At 36.4% G+C, this 19,107-nt stretch overlaps 1 protein-coding gene across 4 annotated transcripts in view; it reads right to left on the bottom strand.

Moving 5' to 3' along the window:
• Nucleotides 1–2,764: 2,764 nt before the first annotated feature.
• Nucleotides 2,765–19,107, bottom strand: part of SPAST (spastin) — a 39,700-nt gene continuing 23,357 nt past the window's right edge. For all 4 annotated transcript variants that reach the window (XM_033512612.1, XM_033512614.1, XM_033512613.1 and 1 more), the window contains 9 exons: nt 18,080–18,151; nt 17,478–17,553; nt 16,580–16,671; nt 14,768–14,847; nt 13,922–13,964; nt 13,260–13,339; nt 11,315–11,385; nt 9,432–9,472; nt 2,765–8,172 (listed from right to left, as the gene is read on the bottom strand). In XM_033512612.1, the coding sequence (XP_033368503.1) occupies nt 8,050–8,172; nt 9,432–9,472; nt 11,315–11,385; nt 13,260–13,339; nt 13,922–13,964; nt 14,768–14,847; nt 16,580–16,671; nt 17,478–17,553; nt 18,080–18,151 (678 nt within the window). In that variant the 3' untranslated portion in view covers nt 2,765–8,049. The remainder of the gene's footprint in view (nt 8,173–9,431; nt 9,473–11,314; nt 11,386–13,259; nt 13,340–13,921; nt 13,965–14,767; nt 14,848–16,579; nt 16,672–17,477; nt 17,554–18,079; nt 18,152–19,107) is intronic.

Here is a 19,107-nt window from a genome sequence, read left to right as displayed (position 1 = left end):
GGGATGGGCGGCCCGACCGCCCTCCCCTCGCTCCTGCCCTCTCCTCGCTCCTGACCAGCCGCCCGCAGGCTGAGGTGGCGGCCCAACTTGGGATACAGAGGTGTCGTGTATCTGCCCGCTGCTGGGGGAGTTCCAGGAAAGGCTCCGACCGGCGGTCACCATCACACACAGAGTCCAGCCTGTGAGCTAGCACCACCATGTCAGCTAGACCATAGTACCGAGTGCCTCGTCCAGTCCTTCCTTTAAACACCTCCAGGGATGGTGACTCCACCACTTCCCGGGCAGCCCGTTCCAATATCCGACCACCCTTTCTGTGAAGAAATTCTTCCTGGTAGTCAACCTAAACTTCCCATGGCACAACTTAAGGCTGTCGTATTCCTCGGCCTGTCAGTCTGTCACGATACTCCACTACAGCAATTCCACAAAGATAGGTTTGCTTCCTAGTACGAGCATTTTTTAAAAAAGATTATTTCTTTTTCAGATTTTGGGTGTATCTGGTCCTTAGAGGACACAGTATCATTTAGAACGATCAGACTGATCAGGTAGTTGTACTCCATAAGATATATTTCATGTCTCAGACCTCATTCTAAGCTCCTGGCTGTAACCAGTAAGCTTTTTTTTCCAGGATGGAGGAAGTTTCGGAAACTATTTGCAGAAAATGGATTTGTACTTTATAGAATGGATGACAGGCAAGAAATTCAAACTCCAGCTGCTGCCTCCATTCAAATTTAATGAGGAAATCAGAACTCAGATGAACCACTGTATAATTTGCTCCAAAGAGTCGTTTGGTTACTTCATTATTGACATAGTATTGGGCTTTTTGATTTATTTGATGTCACAGGGTATTTCTTCCCAGAAGAGGCCAATAGTTAGTTATTAGAAACTGCATTTGTGGAAGTGTCTTCACAGAAGAAAAATTCTAGAATAGCACAGCTGATACTAGCATTCTGCATATAACAAAACTAGCAGTCTTTAAGGATGTGTTACAACTTGGACAAGTTTGAGGCCTTTAAGAAACTGCTAAAATGAGATTTGAAAATAACAGAAGTTACAGACTTAGAATATACTGTTTTTACAATATACACTTGCCAAAAAAGTGGAATTTTCAAAACTATGTAGTAAAAAATCACACTTTACTCAATAGGTTGTTTATAGACTGATAGTCTGAAAAAAATGTGTGGATTTTTTTTTTTTTAATATAGCCACAGCACAGCACCTGGAATAGTCCCACAAGTGTTGAGAGATGGGTTTTAGTTAAATTATACTTTTCTGCCTTCACCACTACATGTATTTTCTGTTTTATCATGATACACAGAATAAAAAATAACTTAGAGAAAGTGCATAACTGTCTTCTCTAGAGCCATATAAACCCTTGTAGAAAACAGGCTGGATTTCACAAGTTGATGTCATATTTGGGAAATTGCAGTAAGGTGACATGATTGGGGAAAAACAACCCAATAAAAATACCCAAAACAAAGCAAACCACATCCACCCAAACAACTGAACATAAAACCCCCAAAACAAACCAACCAACCAACCAACCAACCAACCAACCAACCCCACAAAAACCAAACCAAACCAAACAAAAACCCCAACAAGTTTTAACTTACTTTTTTCTCACTTTTCTCTGGCAAATTTAGAGTACTAAAATACAGAAATAAACAGATCTGAGATACACCAGCATCTAACACTAGGTATGTAGCCTTGTCTCCCCATCTTGGCTGGAATGGGAACAATTTAATGAGTCCAAGAAAAACTTCAGTCCCAGGGTATGCTTCCAAAATCTCTGTAGATTTCCAAATAGCAAATGGTGAGATATATTTTTTCATGCTCTTCTTTCTTTACTAATTTTATCTGATTATCTCCTCTACAAGACTCTTTGAATGTCTGTAACCTATACACAAAATTACTGATAGAAATAATTTTAGTTGCTCAAAATCTACCTCCAAGCAGTAGTATTTCAGCCAAAGACAGATACCTAGAATAGACACCAGTGATGTCGTTTTGTCCTAAGGAATTATTCCTTGACAGAAGCAGGAATAGCTCATATGCTTCAGTCCAAAACACTGGGTTTTTTTTACTCCTTGCTGTATTGATTTTTACTTGGTTGGTTTGTTTTAGCAGTGATTGACATGATGTGAGGAAAGCGATGGTCATAGCTGTTTTTTGGGAGACCCCTAAAGTTTCCAGATAAGTAATATTAAAATAAGTTTTAAAGAAATAAAGTTTGATTAATTTTATCTTCAGGATGTAACTGTAACAACAGAACACCCCCGTAGCAGTAAAGCAGTCCAGATGCAGCCTCAAGACAAAAAATTATAAATGGTAAGGCAATGGGTAAAGAAATTATATTGTTAACTCAGAATTAATAGCAGCACTCTCCCCCAAGCAAAAGAAAAGCCATTTTGAAGCCAAGCAAATTTGCTCCAAATTTTTCAGGACTTCACCATGACCATCAGAATTAGTTATGTAAAAGCTCCTGGTTTTCATCATGATCTAGCAAGACTAGGATAAGCACACACTTTCAGTTTAAGCACATTTATTTAGGAAGTAGCACTTCTGTTTACATTAGTTTTAAGAACTTGAGTTAACGTTCTTTAGAAACTGATTTATTTACATATTTATTGTTCCATCATTTGGTATACAAAACCTGATGTTTTTAATTTTTTTTTTTGAACCAGCAGCAATTTAATAGGCTTCAAGTTTAATGAAAAGGCTTTTAGTTTTGGACGTGTTATCTGATAAACAGACAAGAAAACAGTAATAACAGGACAAATGAAACATTTTATTGTGAGCTAAAGCTATGTGACTGTTTTTCATGCTTTTTTACATTGCTTATTAGTAAAATGGTGTTTAACATTTCAGAAAACATTCTTAAAAGAACAATGAAACAAAAGTGCTTCTAAACAACAAAATACAAATATTAATCCCATCCCAGACTGGAGTTATTCAATATATTTTATGGGGGTGGGGTGCAGTGTTTTGTCTCCACCTTTGGTTTTCATCACTTTAATACAGATTTCTGAAAAATACTGACTAGCCCTTGATGACTAGAAATTAGAATTATGTAGCAAAAGCAGTTTCTGTATTTCCAGTCCTTTTGGCAGGTGTGCGACTATTAGACAAAGTACCTTCTTCCCCACTTCTCATGGGAGAAAACCCTGCATAACTGAGAGGCCACACCCCAGCATCTTTGACAACTACACCTGTATTAACCAACTACAAAGAACACCGACTTTTTATCCTCAAAGCCACTTCTCCTGAAGAAAGGATTTTTTAAGAAGTGTATCTTATGAAGGCAAGAAGAGTCTTACAGCAAAATAAGATTCATCACCATAGTTTCCAGAAGTAATGTCAAGCATTTTCAAATCAGAAGACCAGACTGAAGAATCTGCAGTGTTGAGCCAGTATACTGAATCCACCAGAGGAGTGTATACCTTGCCAATTATTGCTGGACTCAGGAGGTAGTTATTGACAAGGTAAGATGCTTCCACTCTAAGACAGTTAATGATTTGCACAAGAAGCAGGAAAAACAGAACACACATTTCCCCATATTTTACTAGATGATTTTGTATTTGCAGGAAGTGACAGCTTAACTTCCTCATCCTGTGAAATTATAATTATCATAATTAAAGATACTGAAAATTATAATTAAAGAATAAATCCTAAAAGAAAATAGCTGATCAACTGGTCATCTCTTAGGATGTTTGCAGATCATCCTAAAGATGAAAATTCACATAGGTCAGTAAAACATTCTTCAACACTAAATAGCAGCTCAAGAGCAACTAATAATAAAACTGCCTCTAATTAGCACAATGACTGAGATAACTAGTTGCATTCACTACCTGCTTGCTACTCTTCATTCCATTTCTGGTATCTGGTAGAAACCCCAGTAACTTGAAGCATCCCAAAAGCTTGAGGCCAACCACAAAAAATGAATCTGTCAGGTACAGTAGAACTGTCCACCTCCCAAAGCTGCCCAAGTGATGCAGAAGTATCACTAAAGCGCTGGAGAAGCTAGAGAAGCATGTCCTAGGCACAACTATGCATCATCCATGTCTTGGGTAGGAAAGCACTATGAAAATCTAGGGCACAAAGTCTCACTTTGTTTAAGGATTAAGAAAACCCCAAGGAGAATGCTGCTTTCCAGTTGCAGAACAGATGTCTCAGTTCTATTTGCCAGCACGTCTGACTTCAGTATTCCCAGTACAAAGTACTTCAATTTCACAAGAAGGACCTGACAGCAGTGCCAAGCAGTGCTAAACCCCACTTGTTTGGAATAGAAAAAATACTATTTATTCAACACTGGGTTAATTGAATTATATGTATAGAAACTGTAATTTTAAAAAGATTTCAGAGAACAGAACAGTAAAACCAGCAACAGCCTGTAAGTAGTGCAGTGATAACATACCTTCTCAGTTTAGAGATCCCATTTTCATTCCCTTTAAAGTTTTATTATCACATTTGTTACCTACACAGAGTTACAGGGCCATATCCAATAGAACTGTATTAGCAATGGCTTTGAGTCAGTAAGACATCTCAGGGGCACAGTGCCTATTTCTGACACACTAAATGCTGTAAAGTCTAAGAAACTAAAAGGACAGAGAAACTTATTCATGCATAAATATCCAAGTTTAAGGCTTATCTTTAATATTCTGTTGGTTTTATCTTAGTATATGCAGAGAACCTGTACAGGTTTGCTGTATTCCACAGAAAAGTCACAGCATTAGTAGAGGGAACATCGTAACACACAACAAATTCTCATTTTAAGGAGAAAGAGCAATCTACATACTATTCTTCCAGTATGTTGAAAGACAAAATGTGTGGCTCCTGATTAATAAAATGCAGAAGCCTGCTTAATAAAAGCAGAAAGATGTATGAAGAAGGTTGTTAGAAAAACACAAGAGGTTTGGGTTGGTTTTATTTTCTCCCTCCAGTAACAGCTACACTTTAAAGTCAGTAAAACATACTTGCATAGAGCCAGACAAGCTGCTTATTAATCATGTCAAAAAAGTGGGTCAAGTTGCTCATTCACTAGCAGTGGGCAGATTCTCAGAAAAAAAATGGGGGAAAAAAAAAAGGAAAATACCAGTTCAGAGAGCTAATGGAATGGTAGTTTCACAATGTTTAAAAGTACCCAAGCTGCTGTCCTGTTTATCCTGATTCAAGACATTGTACTAGAACATAACCCGATTCTATAGAAAATGGAGCTGTAAAGTTCTCTGTAGACTTGGGAAATACAAGTAATTTGAGAGTTTTGGGTGGGTTTTTTTGGGGGGAGGGGGAATAGGGGAGGGAATGTTTGGTGATTTTTTTTCTGTTGGTGTGGTTGTTTTTTCCTCTTACACAGAGTTAATCCAACATATAGATGGAATCACTGAGCTGGGATTTAGTACATGTAAAACAGAGTAAGATGCAAGATAATGGCTTAAGTGTAACAGAATTATTCTTAGAAGACACTATTCAGAAAATAGCATAAGACAAGAAATTTAAAGGAGATTTATGAACCAAACAGCACCTGGCCATGAGCTAAGAAGCCAGCAGCTGTGGGACAAACTCATATTGCAGAACAAAATTTTCTTCTTTTTCATGTGTTCCAGCACTAATTTATAGGGCTGTAGTTCATCCACTAAGCAGAAAACAATCAAGCATAACAGAAGACCAAAAGCAGCTGTACCAGTCACACAGATTCTCTTGACCTGAACTGGTTGTACAAACTAGTGAAAGGGCTGGGTCCCTTTTCTTTTTAAGTAGCAGCTGGTGATTCTGACTCTTTGTGCTGCCTATACTGGTGCTGCTTTAGGAGATGGGGACTTCTACCTCAACATTTCAGGTACCTATCTCCCATGCCAATGAGTATGCATTTGAAATAAATAATCAGTATATTCTTCAAAATTAAGTGGACAAAACCAAGAGCTTTATAACAATCATTGAGGAACATTCAAAACCAGAAGTGTTATCTTCAAAGTTCTCATTTGCAAAGGATCTCAAGGAATGTGTACCAAGGCTTTATGAATAAAACAAAGACCCTTTCTTAGCTGTAGCTATTTGACAGATGCTAATACAAGAGTAATATTCATGCTTAGCACTATGAAGAATATTACAAATCTGGATCAAGTCAGCCAGGAATCTCCAACAACAGAGATGGTCTACTGAAGGCAGAACTAAGGCAAAGCAAGACATGAGACTTAAGAATCTGAAATCTTTTTGCATTTCTCCAGAAAAGAATCAGGGGAATCAAAGTCACCTTTCATTTACATAAGATGTACATTTGTGAGTCCTATCCTTAGAAGGCTAGAAGTGGTTTGGTTAGACTGTTTCAAAAGGCATAGTAGTGGAACACAATCTTCCCTCATTTGATTGCTTTTAATCTTATGACTAGTTAAAAGCATCTCTGGTTAAAAAAAAAAAAAAAGAATCCCAAACATATTGCATATGTGAATCTCAAAGGTTGGACAGAGTTTCTGCTATTTAGTACTCAATACCACACAGTGAGCACAGTCCTCTCAGAGTATTACTATACCTACAACTGTATCTACCAGCTAGGGTTGCGTTCTTTTTTCATATATACATATAATATATTAATTATAGTCAACTTTCAGGTAAGTAGTTCCAAAAAATAAGTTAAATGAAAAATTAAATTTCCTGTTAAGACCAAAAGCAAACAACAACTCATTTCATTAAAAGAACAGTAATCAATATGCATTTTTGCAGTATCACTAAGTTGGGAGAGGTGTAAAAAAAGAAACCCCAAACTAACAACAACAAAAAAACCTCAAAAAACCCCAACACCCCACAAACCTTCTTTAACAAGGAACCAGTGTTTTGCCTTACAAACATCTGTGTTTAATCTGTGTAGAATTTGTAAACAAGATGTTGGGCCTTTGGAAGTAAAGGCAAAAATGCTTTCCTTTATTATGGTATTTAAAGGCTATCATTTAAGAGTTTGTTTTTTTAATAGCTTGTCATTTATATAATAAAAACAAGTATTTGTACAAAGATGCAGTTTCTTTTTAAAAAAGCAGATCAGTTGAGTGTTTCATACTTTAATATATAAACCGAAACATATGAAAGCTATAAAAACATTAATGTGTGCCATGTATTAAACATGTCGCTTTGTATTTTAATGCTTACATGTGGAGATTAAAAAAAAATTATCACAATGGAAATTTTACTTTCAATTATCATAAACAGACCAAAATACAGAGCAGAAACACAATTTCTGAAACTCAACAATTAGCATCACTTACTCTCTCAAACATCAGCTGGGCTCAAGTTGTACACTGTAAGCATAATCTAACATTCTACTAATGAAAGCGTTACAAAATGCATTAAGAGAAAATACTGCCAGTAAATGAATATCTCAATCTATTCTTTTATTTAGTAATTTTTCTTCTAAAAGGCAGTTTGAATTGGTTTTATAAGGTTGGGTTTTTTTGCTGTTCTGCTATCAAAGGTCTTCTTTAAACCTGTGAACAATTCAGTCACATTACAACAAAGCAAAAAGACAAATAATAACAGACCAGCTACTTTTAACATTTTAATAATTGTAATTCCCCAATGCTGTTCTTCCACTTTGCACAGGGAAATTGTTTTATTTGGCACATTAAGAATAAAAAAGTCAAAAAAACTAACTGAAGTTTACAAACCTCCAATTGAACATCATTGTTCCAAGTTCATTGTTCATCAATGTCATGGCAAAATTAAAAACAAAAAAAACACACACATAACATAGGAAAAGGTCCTCCAATGATCAATGTCATCAGAGCCTTGTAGCAGAAACAATATACATATATTAATGTTCAAACCAGAATTGGATTGCTAGGAATCTTATCTCAAGTCCTGTTGTGCTCTTACTTACAGTGTGTAAATCCTCACTAAATGGCAAGGAGACTTTGATGAACACATTTCACATTGTGTAATTTTCTCTTAATCTCAAGTTTTAATGCAGATACTTAAGTATCTGTAAAGTCCTGTAAACTCTGTCTGCTTCCCAGTCATCTGCACCATCTGCTCCCCAGGCAGCACTGTTTCACTTCAAGTAGTGTCTCACACTGTGGTATCTCCAAAGTCCTTGTTCCAGCGAATGTATGCTTCCAGGGTCTGAGGGCTCAAACTGCGTTTTATCTTCTTCAAAGACTCTGTGAAATCCGACAGTTTGATGTTTCTCATCTAAACAGAACATGAAAGACATCAGGGTCAGAAGTGGTTTATATACTTTGGTTTATTCAAGAAGTACTTGAGTATTCACTTTTAACAAAACACATTCTACGAGTGCTGCATCTTGATGTAAAACAAAATTTTTTTACAGTGAGAGCAGTCATTCATGCAAAAACCCCCAAGAATGTGGTAGAGTCTCCACTGCTGCAGGTTTTGAAGATACAACTGGGCAGGGTGCTAAATAATCTCATTTAAGTTCCCTTTCCCATAAAAGGATGAACCATGTGATCCTTTGAGCTTCCTTCCAAACCATGGTGTTCTATTATTCTATAACCTGATGCAAGATTCTTGTCATTTAAGAACACCAGTATTTACCCATTTTTAATAAACTAATGCTTGCTAATAGCAAGATCTGCCTTGTTACTAAATAGCTCATGAGACTGTGTCATTACTTCCTGTTTCAGTAGGTGGTGTGAGCTTGTGCACGTGAGGACATCACAACAAATTATCACAGATGCTCTTACCCTCCTGCAACAAATCCTTCCTTCCAGCTTACAGCTTTAGCTGCCACCTCCGGCCAAACACAAAAAGGAACTGAGAAATTAAGTTTTGCCTCATCTTCCCCTGTGTAACACCTGTACACATACCTGAAGAGAAACTTTTGTACACAGAACCATTTGCTTTTTTTTTTTTTTTTTTTTTCTTTTGATGTTTACAGCTGCAGTTTGTGGTCAAGAGCATAACTTTTTTCTTTATGACAGTCCATGTGAATGAATGCAAGTATTATACATGCACAAATCTACAAATCTGTTTTAGGTTCTCCCTAAGTAAACCTGCCTTACATAAAGATGGGGTAGAGGGGGTAGAAGTAATTTCACGTAATACTTCTGTTCTTGGGAAATAACACTGAGAAAATAAAAGCCAGGCCTCTGACTTCATCAGCTAGGTAACAAATACTGCAGTTCAGTGTGAAGGAAAAGACAGGACAGTCAGCTGAAATGAAGAACAATAGACTTACTAACAAAAAAAAAGAAGTGCTCTGAAGCCTTGAAAGCCAACCAACTACCCATGAACCTCAGACATCTGAGGACACATCTTCTCAATCTCTATTTCTAAAGAATTTTCTTTAATGAAGAAGTGATTAGAAGGGACAATACCCCCAAAAATTATCATATTTTGTATGACAATACACATAAAAAAGGGACCTTAAATGTTTCTAGTGAGAAAACGTTCTATTTGAATGAGAAAGTACAGCTGCTAGAACAGCTTACCTCACTGGCAGACATGTTCTTCACCTGTTCTGGTTTTAATTCTGTGAAAACAGAAGATAAATGGGTGAGTTTCATAAGAAACCTGCCATCACTTCTGATAACTAAAATATGTTAAAAGCACTTCTATTCTGAAAAAAAAAAAACCCTGCAGCTAAAAATTATACCTTTCTGCCTCAACACAGTCTCCTGTATAGAAATGTACATGGTGTTTTTGCCTCCTTCTTCCCCATTTATCAGCTCCTCCTCAAACAGGATGCTCCTACATTCAGTTACTGCAGATGCAGCACAGAGTAGTAGCAGAATTATTCCTTCTTCTTAAGTATGGAAAACAGCACACAAGCCAACAGAGCTACCCTCCCCCATATTATTTGTGGTATCCACAACCTCCCTACTAAATTTCAAGAAACAGAAGGTACAGTCAGCCAAGAACACTGAAATAAAATCTGGCAGGGCACATCAGAGTGCTTCTTGCCCTATGCTGCACTCCTGGGATCTAAACATTCTTGTATCATTCACCAAATTAGATTTTTTTTTTTTCGACTCGCAGTGCTCTCATGGTATCAACAAGTAACAGCAAACATTTTGCTACAAGGGTACAAGAAAAAGAATCTAGGCAGGATTGGCAAGGATGGTATCACAAAACATTTTCAAAAATATATTATTTTATATGGAGTACAGAAGCAAGTCAAAAAAATATGTTGCACCATGTTACATGGTCTCTTCTTGAGATGGACTTGTGTGTGAAGTAAAGCCTGCATACCTAAATGCATACATTATTAATTTCATCACTCTAAATAAATATATTCAAAGTCTTAGGAGACATGATGTCTCCTATGAGAGCCATTTAATGCAGTTGTTTCCCAGGAAAACAGGTCATTATTATGCAGGATTGTGAAAGATGTGCTTCACAAATTCAGCAGCTGAAAGAAAGTGGGTAAAAAACATTACATTCCAACAGCTGCTTTCAAAGGAGACAGTGCACTGGCAAAAATGCATGTTACAAGATTTTAAAAATAGTAACACAAACACACCCACAAAACATGAATATACCTCTCCTCCCCATAAATAATTTAAGAGAGTTGCAACAATTTTTATTTACACATAATAGGCTGATATTACAGAACATTTCTGCTCTGCCTGCCTTAAGTACCTTTCTGTCAAGTAGGACAGTATGTCTACAAACAGGACACTAACACCAGATCTTCACAATCTTTTCTACACAAAAATCCTGCTACTGATCTCCACTAAACAAGATCAGTTTCCTCAGATGGGGGTACTGGACACATAACTAACTAGTTAAACAAAAAAATAAGAGGAGGTGTTGGAAAAAAGTATTCACAGTAAAACTGTGTTTTTTTCCTAGTTGGACATGTCAGATAAAGAACAAATATAAGTAGAACTCTAGTTCATTCACAGCTGTCATCTGGATCACAATTCAACATTAAGAGTTAAAAATACAAAAAGCTATGCCATTCAAACTGTTACTAGAAAAACCCCATAAAATTGCTTGTTTCAGTTTTCTTCCCCTTAGACTTGAAAGAGATTTGACCCATTTATAAAGACAAGTAATGCAATCAGCAATTGCTATTCAAGTAGTAATTTAGCTACAACAGAACTGACACCAGCGTCAGAAAGACATTAGTTAAAAACCCCACAAATCAGTGAGAAACACTTCACACTGCTTTTCTCCTATGACAAAAATTTTCTGTTTCACATGGTGAGATGCTGAAGGATTTTGTGTAAATACATCTTATAAAGATGCTATTATGAGGAACAGACTAAAATCTAATGTAAAGAGTTAAATTTCAGATGTTTGAGAGTTATAAAGATAAAGAAAATATCTTTCTAATGTCAAAACCTCAATAAAAATCTCTGCAGCTTACCTCGAATGGGGCCTAGTGCTGCATCCTTTGCTAATGCAGTTAGGTCACTTCCAGAGTATCCATCTGTCATTCTTTGTCAAAGAAAAAAGTGGGGTCAAGAAAGAAGGAAAAAAACCAAAAACCTGCTTCAAACCACATCAATTTAATATCAGATAATCAAAATATTAGTTAATCAGAAGAAGTATTACTTTAATGTTATTTTGCAAGTTTAATAAATCAGAAGTGCATTCACTGTAAGTGATCTATATTTCACTGTAAGTGATCTTTCACAGATTAAATTCAAAGCACAGATACTCAAGTCCCAAATAACATTCTAGGAAAAAAAAAAGTAGCAACTAGGATTTGTAGACAAAACTGATCCCAAGCACATTTACTATCTCTTAGGAGAATTCTGTAGTTTATCAACGTTTATCAATTCTGCAGTTTATCAACATTTGTCAATTACCATAAAACCAAAACCTCAAGTGTCCTGTACTTTTTCAATCCAATCAGTAAAATGAGAGAAACCAGTAACACGTGTTTAATATGATACAAAGTGAACTGAAAGAAAGGTAAATTCTACTACCCACTAGGGTATGTCTGTTTGTTTTATAAAGACAGCAGATCATCCAAATCCTCAGAACTACAAGGCAGGAAGTAAAAAAAAAAAAAAAAAAAAAAAAAAACCCAAACCAAGAAGCCAAACTCTGTGGGAGCTGTTCCAGAATTAGACTTAATATCCATGTTAACCAATTAAATACTTTGGAGAATAAAGGCCTCCACTGAACCAGGAAGCCATCAATACAAAATGCCAACATAACTGAAAATAAGTAGTACAGGTTACCTAAAGGAAAGCTGAAAAACAAAACCGCAACACTTGTAGAGCAGTGACTAGCTGCAGCAACAAGAGCTTAGTCTTATGGAGATCATGAAGTCTGTTACGGTTTATAGATAAAGTTTATACAGAAGCAAAGCAACATAAAATCATAATGGAGGTTAAATATTTCTATCTTTCAAAACAAAGAAAGATGGCAAAAGAAGCAGGCAGGATGCTCAACTTCTACATTTTCTCCAAACCCTTTAAAAAAGGTGCACTCAAGTGGCATTTGTAATTTGGTTCTTGTATTTGCAGTTAGAATACCAGACACTGACTGTGGTTTTTCCTCCAGTTAGCTACTATTGCAGCCTAAATGTGGCCTGAGCTAACAGGGAACGTATTCAGTTGGATTACACATCAATTTCTGCAACATTACAAAGAGGCTGACAAACACTGCATCCAAGACTGTGCTAACCTCTGCTGTACTATCACAAAGAGAAAAAGACTGAAGTATATTCACCTGCATATCTTTGCTATTTTGTGATCTGTTTTCACTCCTTCCTGCCCTGCCTGCTTTTTAGTCTAATCTCCTTCACACCCATTATTAGATTTAGGTGACTAACAGCAGTACTGTGTCAATCTCAATGATAAAAAACATAAAACAACTCCATTCCATAACAAGAGGGAAAAATAACATTTTCCCAATCAAATCTGAAAGTGCAAAGAATCTAAAATTACCCAGTGCTTGCTCTGCTATGTCGGTAATACATTCAACAAGCCTAACGAGGCACCAGCAAAGAGACCTTGCCTTTTATTTGAAATGAATGCCAAGTGCAAAACTGGCACTATCTTTTTGCATAAGGGAGGAGAACTGGACTCCTTGAGGGATGGGTGGAAAGAAGCATCCTCCTCCCTCCTCCTCAAAGGAAAGGCATGTTTCAACAACAGAAACCTGACTGGGTGTATCCTATACGTGTATATATAAAAACACTTTTAGACAGCCTGACAGGGAGCCATCTTCCCCAAATGCATGCATTTCATGCTGTCGCTGTCAGATGATTTACATTAGTTACATTTTGAATGAAGTAAACAGTCTGATTGAAAGCAATAGAGGAATATATTTATTTAGCATGGTTACAAAATACTTACCTAGCTAGTTGAGCCAACTCTTTTTGTGTTAATGGACTTCCTTGCTTGCTTAGAAGATTTTTTAGCAAAATCAATCTTGTCTGAAAAGAAGATAAAATTATCAGATGTAAAACTCGTTTTCACGGAACACTTAAAATTGTGTGTGTTTCAAGAATAGAACTATGCTTTTGTCAGTTTTGCTTTTGTGCTTCACCAGTTTGAACTTGCCTATAGTGATTGTGCAATTAGACTGTACAATATCATCTATTCAGGAGCAGAGATAAGGACTGGGTAAAAACAAGATCAAGAGTCTAACTACTAGTATCAAGAATAAGTCACATCAGAAGTAGTGATCTCCTGTTGAGCTGAAAAACATTAGGAAAATTATCTTTTGCAATAAAACAAATCTCCTTCAGCGAAACAAACATGCCCCTCTAAGTCCTACTTCAGACTTGCCTATGTCTGCCAGTCTGTAAGCAACACCTAGTCAAGAAATACTGAGTAGCTACCACCAGATTCACTGCTAGTGTGAGTGCAAAAAAAAAGGCAAAAAACTTAAAACTAATGCACAGTGTATATGGTCAAGGTGAGCCAGAAGTTAGTTCACAGAATTGTTATCATCAAGGCTAAGTTAAAAATTGCCTCTAAGTGTCTGAAAAATATGAGTGGAAAACAATACTTACTTCTTCGTTTGGTAAAGACACATATACCCGTTTGGTGAATCGTCTGGAAAAAAAACCCAAACATGTATACATTGTTCACACTGTTATGTAACTATTTAGCACCTACAAATCCTTCATTTGATTTGTTTAAGTGACAAGATTTCACTTCTGTCATCAAGTTCTAGGAAGCAGAACTGGAGATTTTGAAAAATCCACCAACAACCAAACAAAAAATACGTACACTGACTGGTGCTACCCTACACTTGTCTGAAGTTACAAGACTCCTCCCAGAGGGGGAAAAAAATCTAAAGGTAGAAATACCAGTGACTACCAGCAATGAAATGAAGCATCTCTTAATTTTTACACAAAAGTCTTTGGAACAATTTCTGCAGGCAGTGCTGACACATCTATTTTCCTCAATCAAGAATGAAAGGGGAATAAAGTATGAGTACTTTTAACAAAAAAGTCCCAAGGCAAATCTACAGAAAGATCTGTAATTGCATGGGATGTCAGAAGACAATATTCAGAGAAGTAATACTGGATCTCTGCTCAATCTAGAATACTGATCAAATTTTCTCCTTTATTCTGGCATTAAGATCCAAATAACTAAAAAGCAAAATGTTAAGTCCAAGAAATTTAAAAAGCACTTGTTCTCAACAGGTACTACTGTTTCAGACAATTCCAAGACCACCATGATTGTGCAGATGCATCTCAAAAGAAAAGAGTAAAGCCCCTCTTTGAGAGGTTAAATAGTTTAGGCTTGCTGAACAGCTTTTACTTATTGCAAAATTTCACCAAGCTGCTAGGCAAAACCTGTTCTTCATAATGAATATCATCTTACATCCAGAAAAAGAGACACTTCAGTACCTGAGAACAGCATCATCAAGCTCCTGAGGCCTGTTTGTTGCTCCCATCACAAGTATTCTATCCTCTCCAGAAGACTGCACCTATATGTTAGAAGGCAAGATGGCTTTCAGTTTACACAGTCTACATTAAGCAGAAACACAACAAAACCACTTAGAGACTTGCCATGTATCCAGCACACTGATGGGATCTTAAGATATATATATGTACATGTTTTGTTTTTTGGGTTTTTTTTTCCATTAAAGTAGGTTTAAAATATTCCTCAGATAAATGTGAAGTCAAACCGGGAAAAGGTAGGGAAAAAAAACAAAAAAAAGTCTTTCTGGAAAAAAGTAAGACTATAAAACTGTAAAAGCCACTCATAAGTTTAGTCACCAGAAGATAATTATGTTGAAAAAGCCAGAGACTTTCTGCTGTTTTGGAGTTTTAATACCAAACACCATTTTGAAGATGGTAAGGTGAGAATCAAAACTTTAAAGTATAGCCATAACTACAAAATCAGAACAGAGATCCATCTAACACAGGCCTTGCATGAATCCAGTAATCAAAGTAGGCTATAAAATAATCATAACAGCAAAAAGACACAGCAATTTCCTTCCCAATTCACTCATTTTATACACAAGAATACGGAGACTTAGAGCTCCCAAACTTCAGACAAAACATTGGGCTATCAGAGACATAATTATTTGCTTAGCATTCAATTCTTCATAGGTTTAGATTCACTGCTACGTTCACTGCCATGTTCAAAAAGTTCCCCAAAAATACTGTATGACATAGTCACACCTTAAATATTAAGTCAGCAAATTTCGTGCTATGCTTATTTTTCCTTTTCCATTTTAAGGCATAACTCTGCACGTGTGTGCAATAATTTCAGTATATCGCTGTCTTATTTGTCCATATCGGCATTATTTGTCCCTGTTCATCCATTTTGTTATCTGCTCTTCCTGTACCTCATTATTATTGCCTCACCAATGTAGCAATATTCCACTGTGCTAATGGAACACAAACTAAAATTATTCAATACAAGAACAGTGATGTGACAGAAGAATATTCGGATACTTTCTTGTATGTGTGTCCCACTATGAAATCCAGTTCCTCTTCCTGGATATTGCATTCATGCCATTAAATACTTGTTACTGGATTCTGTCTTCTCTAACTGATGATGCCAAGAAAAAAACTAGCTCAATGAAAGGTGTACTAACACAGAAATGAATCTTTCTGATGTGTCAGAGCTATGTATATGTAAGATATCTACATATATGTATGTATATATATAATCCAAACTAGTCTGTTTGAAACTCTCATCCGTCAAGTCTCACCCCCTGACGGTGTATTCTTGTGACACATTCCTTTGAAACCAAAAACTATTTAAAAGCCATTTAATCTTGTTTTGCTTTGCCAGAATAAAGAGAAGTGATTCATTAAGCCATGCAACTGCAAACATGGATTCAACTCTCCATGACCCTCAAATGTCCCTCTTGCCCTGTAAGAGCAGTTGTCTTCACAGCTCCTTTACTACTGCCATCTGTTATCCTTTCTTTTCTGTCCATAATCTTACAACACAGCATTAAAGCTCATCTCCAGATGGTTACTTTTTAGTCCAAACTGCATCTTCCAGAATAAAGAATAACACAGTGAGCAGGTAGAAGACGAAGAACCACTAAAAAAAGCTGTTTGCCAATTTTGGTGAGGTGGGAGGGAGACTGAGCTAAGCCCCAGCAGCCAAACCCTTTGTAATTCACCTATAGGTTGTACTGGCACCCACTACATTAGCCAATTTAGCTAAATCAAACCACACCAAGATTAAATACTTACACCATCAAATTCTATTAAAAATTCTGTTTTTAGACGCCTGCTAGCATCATGTTCACCTTCTCGTCTTTCACACAAAAGGCTATCAACTTCATCTAAGAAACAAAGAAATACATCTTAATTAAACATACATCAAAGTCTTTGTATTTGCCTAAGCTCCTTTGCTAATATAGGGCTCCATTAAAAGACCAGATCATTATTCTTTAGGAGACAGAGTTTTTAGCAAAGTTTAAAAACTTGCGTGATGTGTTGGCCTTTGAATAGGTAAGGCCAAGCACAGATTAGAGGGGGAAAAGAAAAAAAAAAGGAGAGGAAAAAAAAAGGGAAAAAAAAAAGAAGGAAAAAAAAAGAAGGAAAAAAAANAAAAAAAAGAAGGAAAAAAAAGAAGGAAAAAAAAGAAGGAAAAAAAAGAAGGAAAAAAAAGAAGAAAAAAAAGAAGAAAAAAAAAGAAGGAAAAAAAAAGAAGGAAAAAAAAAGAAGGAAAAAAACCAAGAAAAAAAACCAAGAAAAAAAACCAAGAAAAAAAACCAAGAAAAAAAACCAAGAAAAAAAACCAAGAAAAAAAACCAAGAAAAAAAGTCTTTCTGATGACAAATTGCTACTCAGGACAACCAAAATTCATTTATGTGTTTGAAGTTTAATGGACTTAATCAGTGAATTCAGTACAGTATTTTTCTTTTTTGAGACCTCTTCCCATTATTACCACCAACTAAATAATGTAACAATGATCCAACATTCTTTTTATGAACTACTGACTGGCTGGCAGGTCATATCTGTTGTCCTGAGCTGCAGAATTCTCAAAAGAAGTTTACCCAACTATTCCAATAGTTAATTACTTACTAATCTTTGGTAAGTAAGATTATTTAAGAAAGTAAATAAAAGTTAACACCTAAGGTCTTACCAATAAAAATTATAGAAGGTTGAAGTTCTCGGGCTACTGCAAATAGAGCACGCACCAGTTTCTCTCCTTCACCCACCTAAAATAACAATAAACTGATTTTATAGGGGGTTAAAAATTTTTACAAGACAGCTAACAGAAAAACCTACAGAAAATCCTGCTGGTAACCAACCACACTCAGTCCATTTATACATATTCAGACTATCACTGCTTCAGTACATACAACCGTACTGTTTACATCCTTAAAGAAACACTGTAACTTCTCTTACAATTCACAACTGAGTTAAATGTCAAGAGATTTTTTGGTGCCTAAATTATCAGAGTGAAAGAGATCTGGGACCCAACTAATTCAATTTTAAACATGAAAAACCCCACAACCAGTCATCTGCATTACTGCCAGAGCCACTGCTGAGCTGAAAATAACCTTTGATATTGACTTATCACAAATACAAAACAAAAATTTTAGTTCACAAGTCACTTTTTAAAAACTACCTTCATTATAGCCTATCAGTTCACCAAGGACTCCTCAGAAGTCTCTGGCTTTCTTAAGCCCTAATTAAAGCATGGGTGTTTTCAAATCATTGTATTTTCCAGCTACTACTTACATATTTTGAAGTCAGGCTCGCTGCGCTGATGTTAAAGAAAGTAGCATTTGATTCTGCAGCAACTGCTTTGGCCTAGAAAAGGGGGAAAAACCAAAGTACTTTTACGAACTATCATGTTGAAGATAGTTCTCTGCATCTGTAATGACTACTCATGTCCTGATGGACAGTTTTGAAAGGGAGCACCTTGTAAAAATGGTATGGAAAACTTCTGCCCAGGCCACTTACAAATGAGAATGGCTATGCACTCAAACCGATAGAGAAATTTCCAGACTCCTATAGGCTTCTCTAATTCTATTAGCTCCACAGCCAACTACAACTTGCTTTCAGAAGAATAAAAGTTTCCATTTCCTTTCAATTTATCCTGAATAGACATTTAAGCCAATTTTAACTAACTTAGGGCGGTAATTTAAGGCATCAGTTGGATCAAATCACATAAAAATTGTGGTGTTTTTTCTCCTCCTTCATCTATGCAAAAGCTGTTTTCAGAGAAAAGCTAGGGAAAATAATCAGCTGGAATGCTCATTCAGAGTACCCTCTTCTTTAACAGTTTCACCACATTCAAGAAATTATGATTCCCTGGTTATAGAGTCTAATTTTAGTGATTAGCAATTATATTCCAGTATGTCACACATAACAGATGAGCCTACATGAGCTGCTCTACATTCACACTCCTGCACTTCAGAGCTGATCCAGCTCCAGTGTCAGCAGAGTGTGCAGCTGCAGCCACACCATGTGATCAGGACGATGTGCCCGGCTCAGCTGCATCAGGACACTCGATGCTCCCTGGCTGATGCACAGCCATGGCGCTCCAGTTCCCTGGATCTAGCACATCAGGCTGAGAAAAAAGTTGCAGCTAGGCAGCCCTTACATTCTTTGCACAGCAGTGTGCAAGTGAGACAACCCTTTTCTTTGATACTGCTCTCCCTCCCCATTTCCAAAAGGTACTTCTAGTATGCTTCATATAAAGCAGATTTCTGATTAATCACTGCTGTACAAAACAATTAACCCACTTCCTTTTGCTCTCTATG

Source organism: Parus major, chromosome 3, assembly GCF_001522545.3.
Source record: "Parus major isolate Abel chromosome 3, Parus_major1.1, whole genome shotgun sequence".
NCBI classification, from domain to species: domain Eukaryota; kingdom Metazoa; phylum Chordata; class Aves; order Passeriformes; family Paridae; genus Parus; species Parus major.
This window is presented reverse-complemented; position numbering and strand designations above follow the sequence as displayed.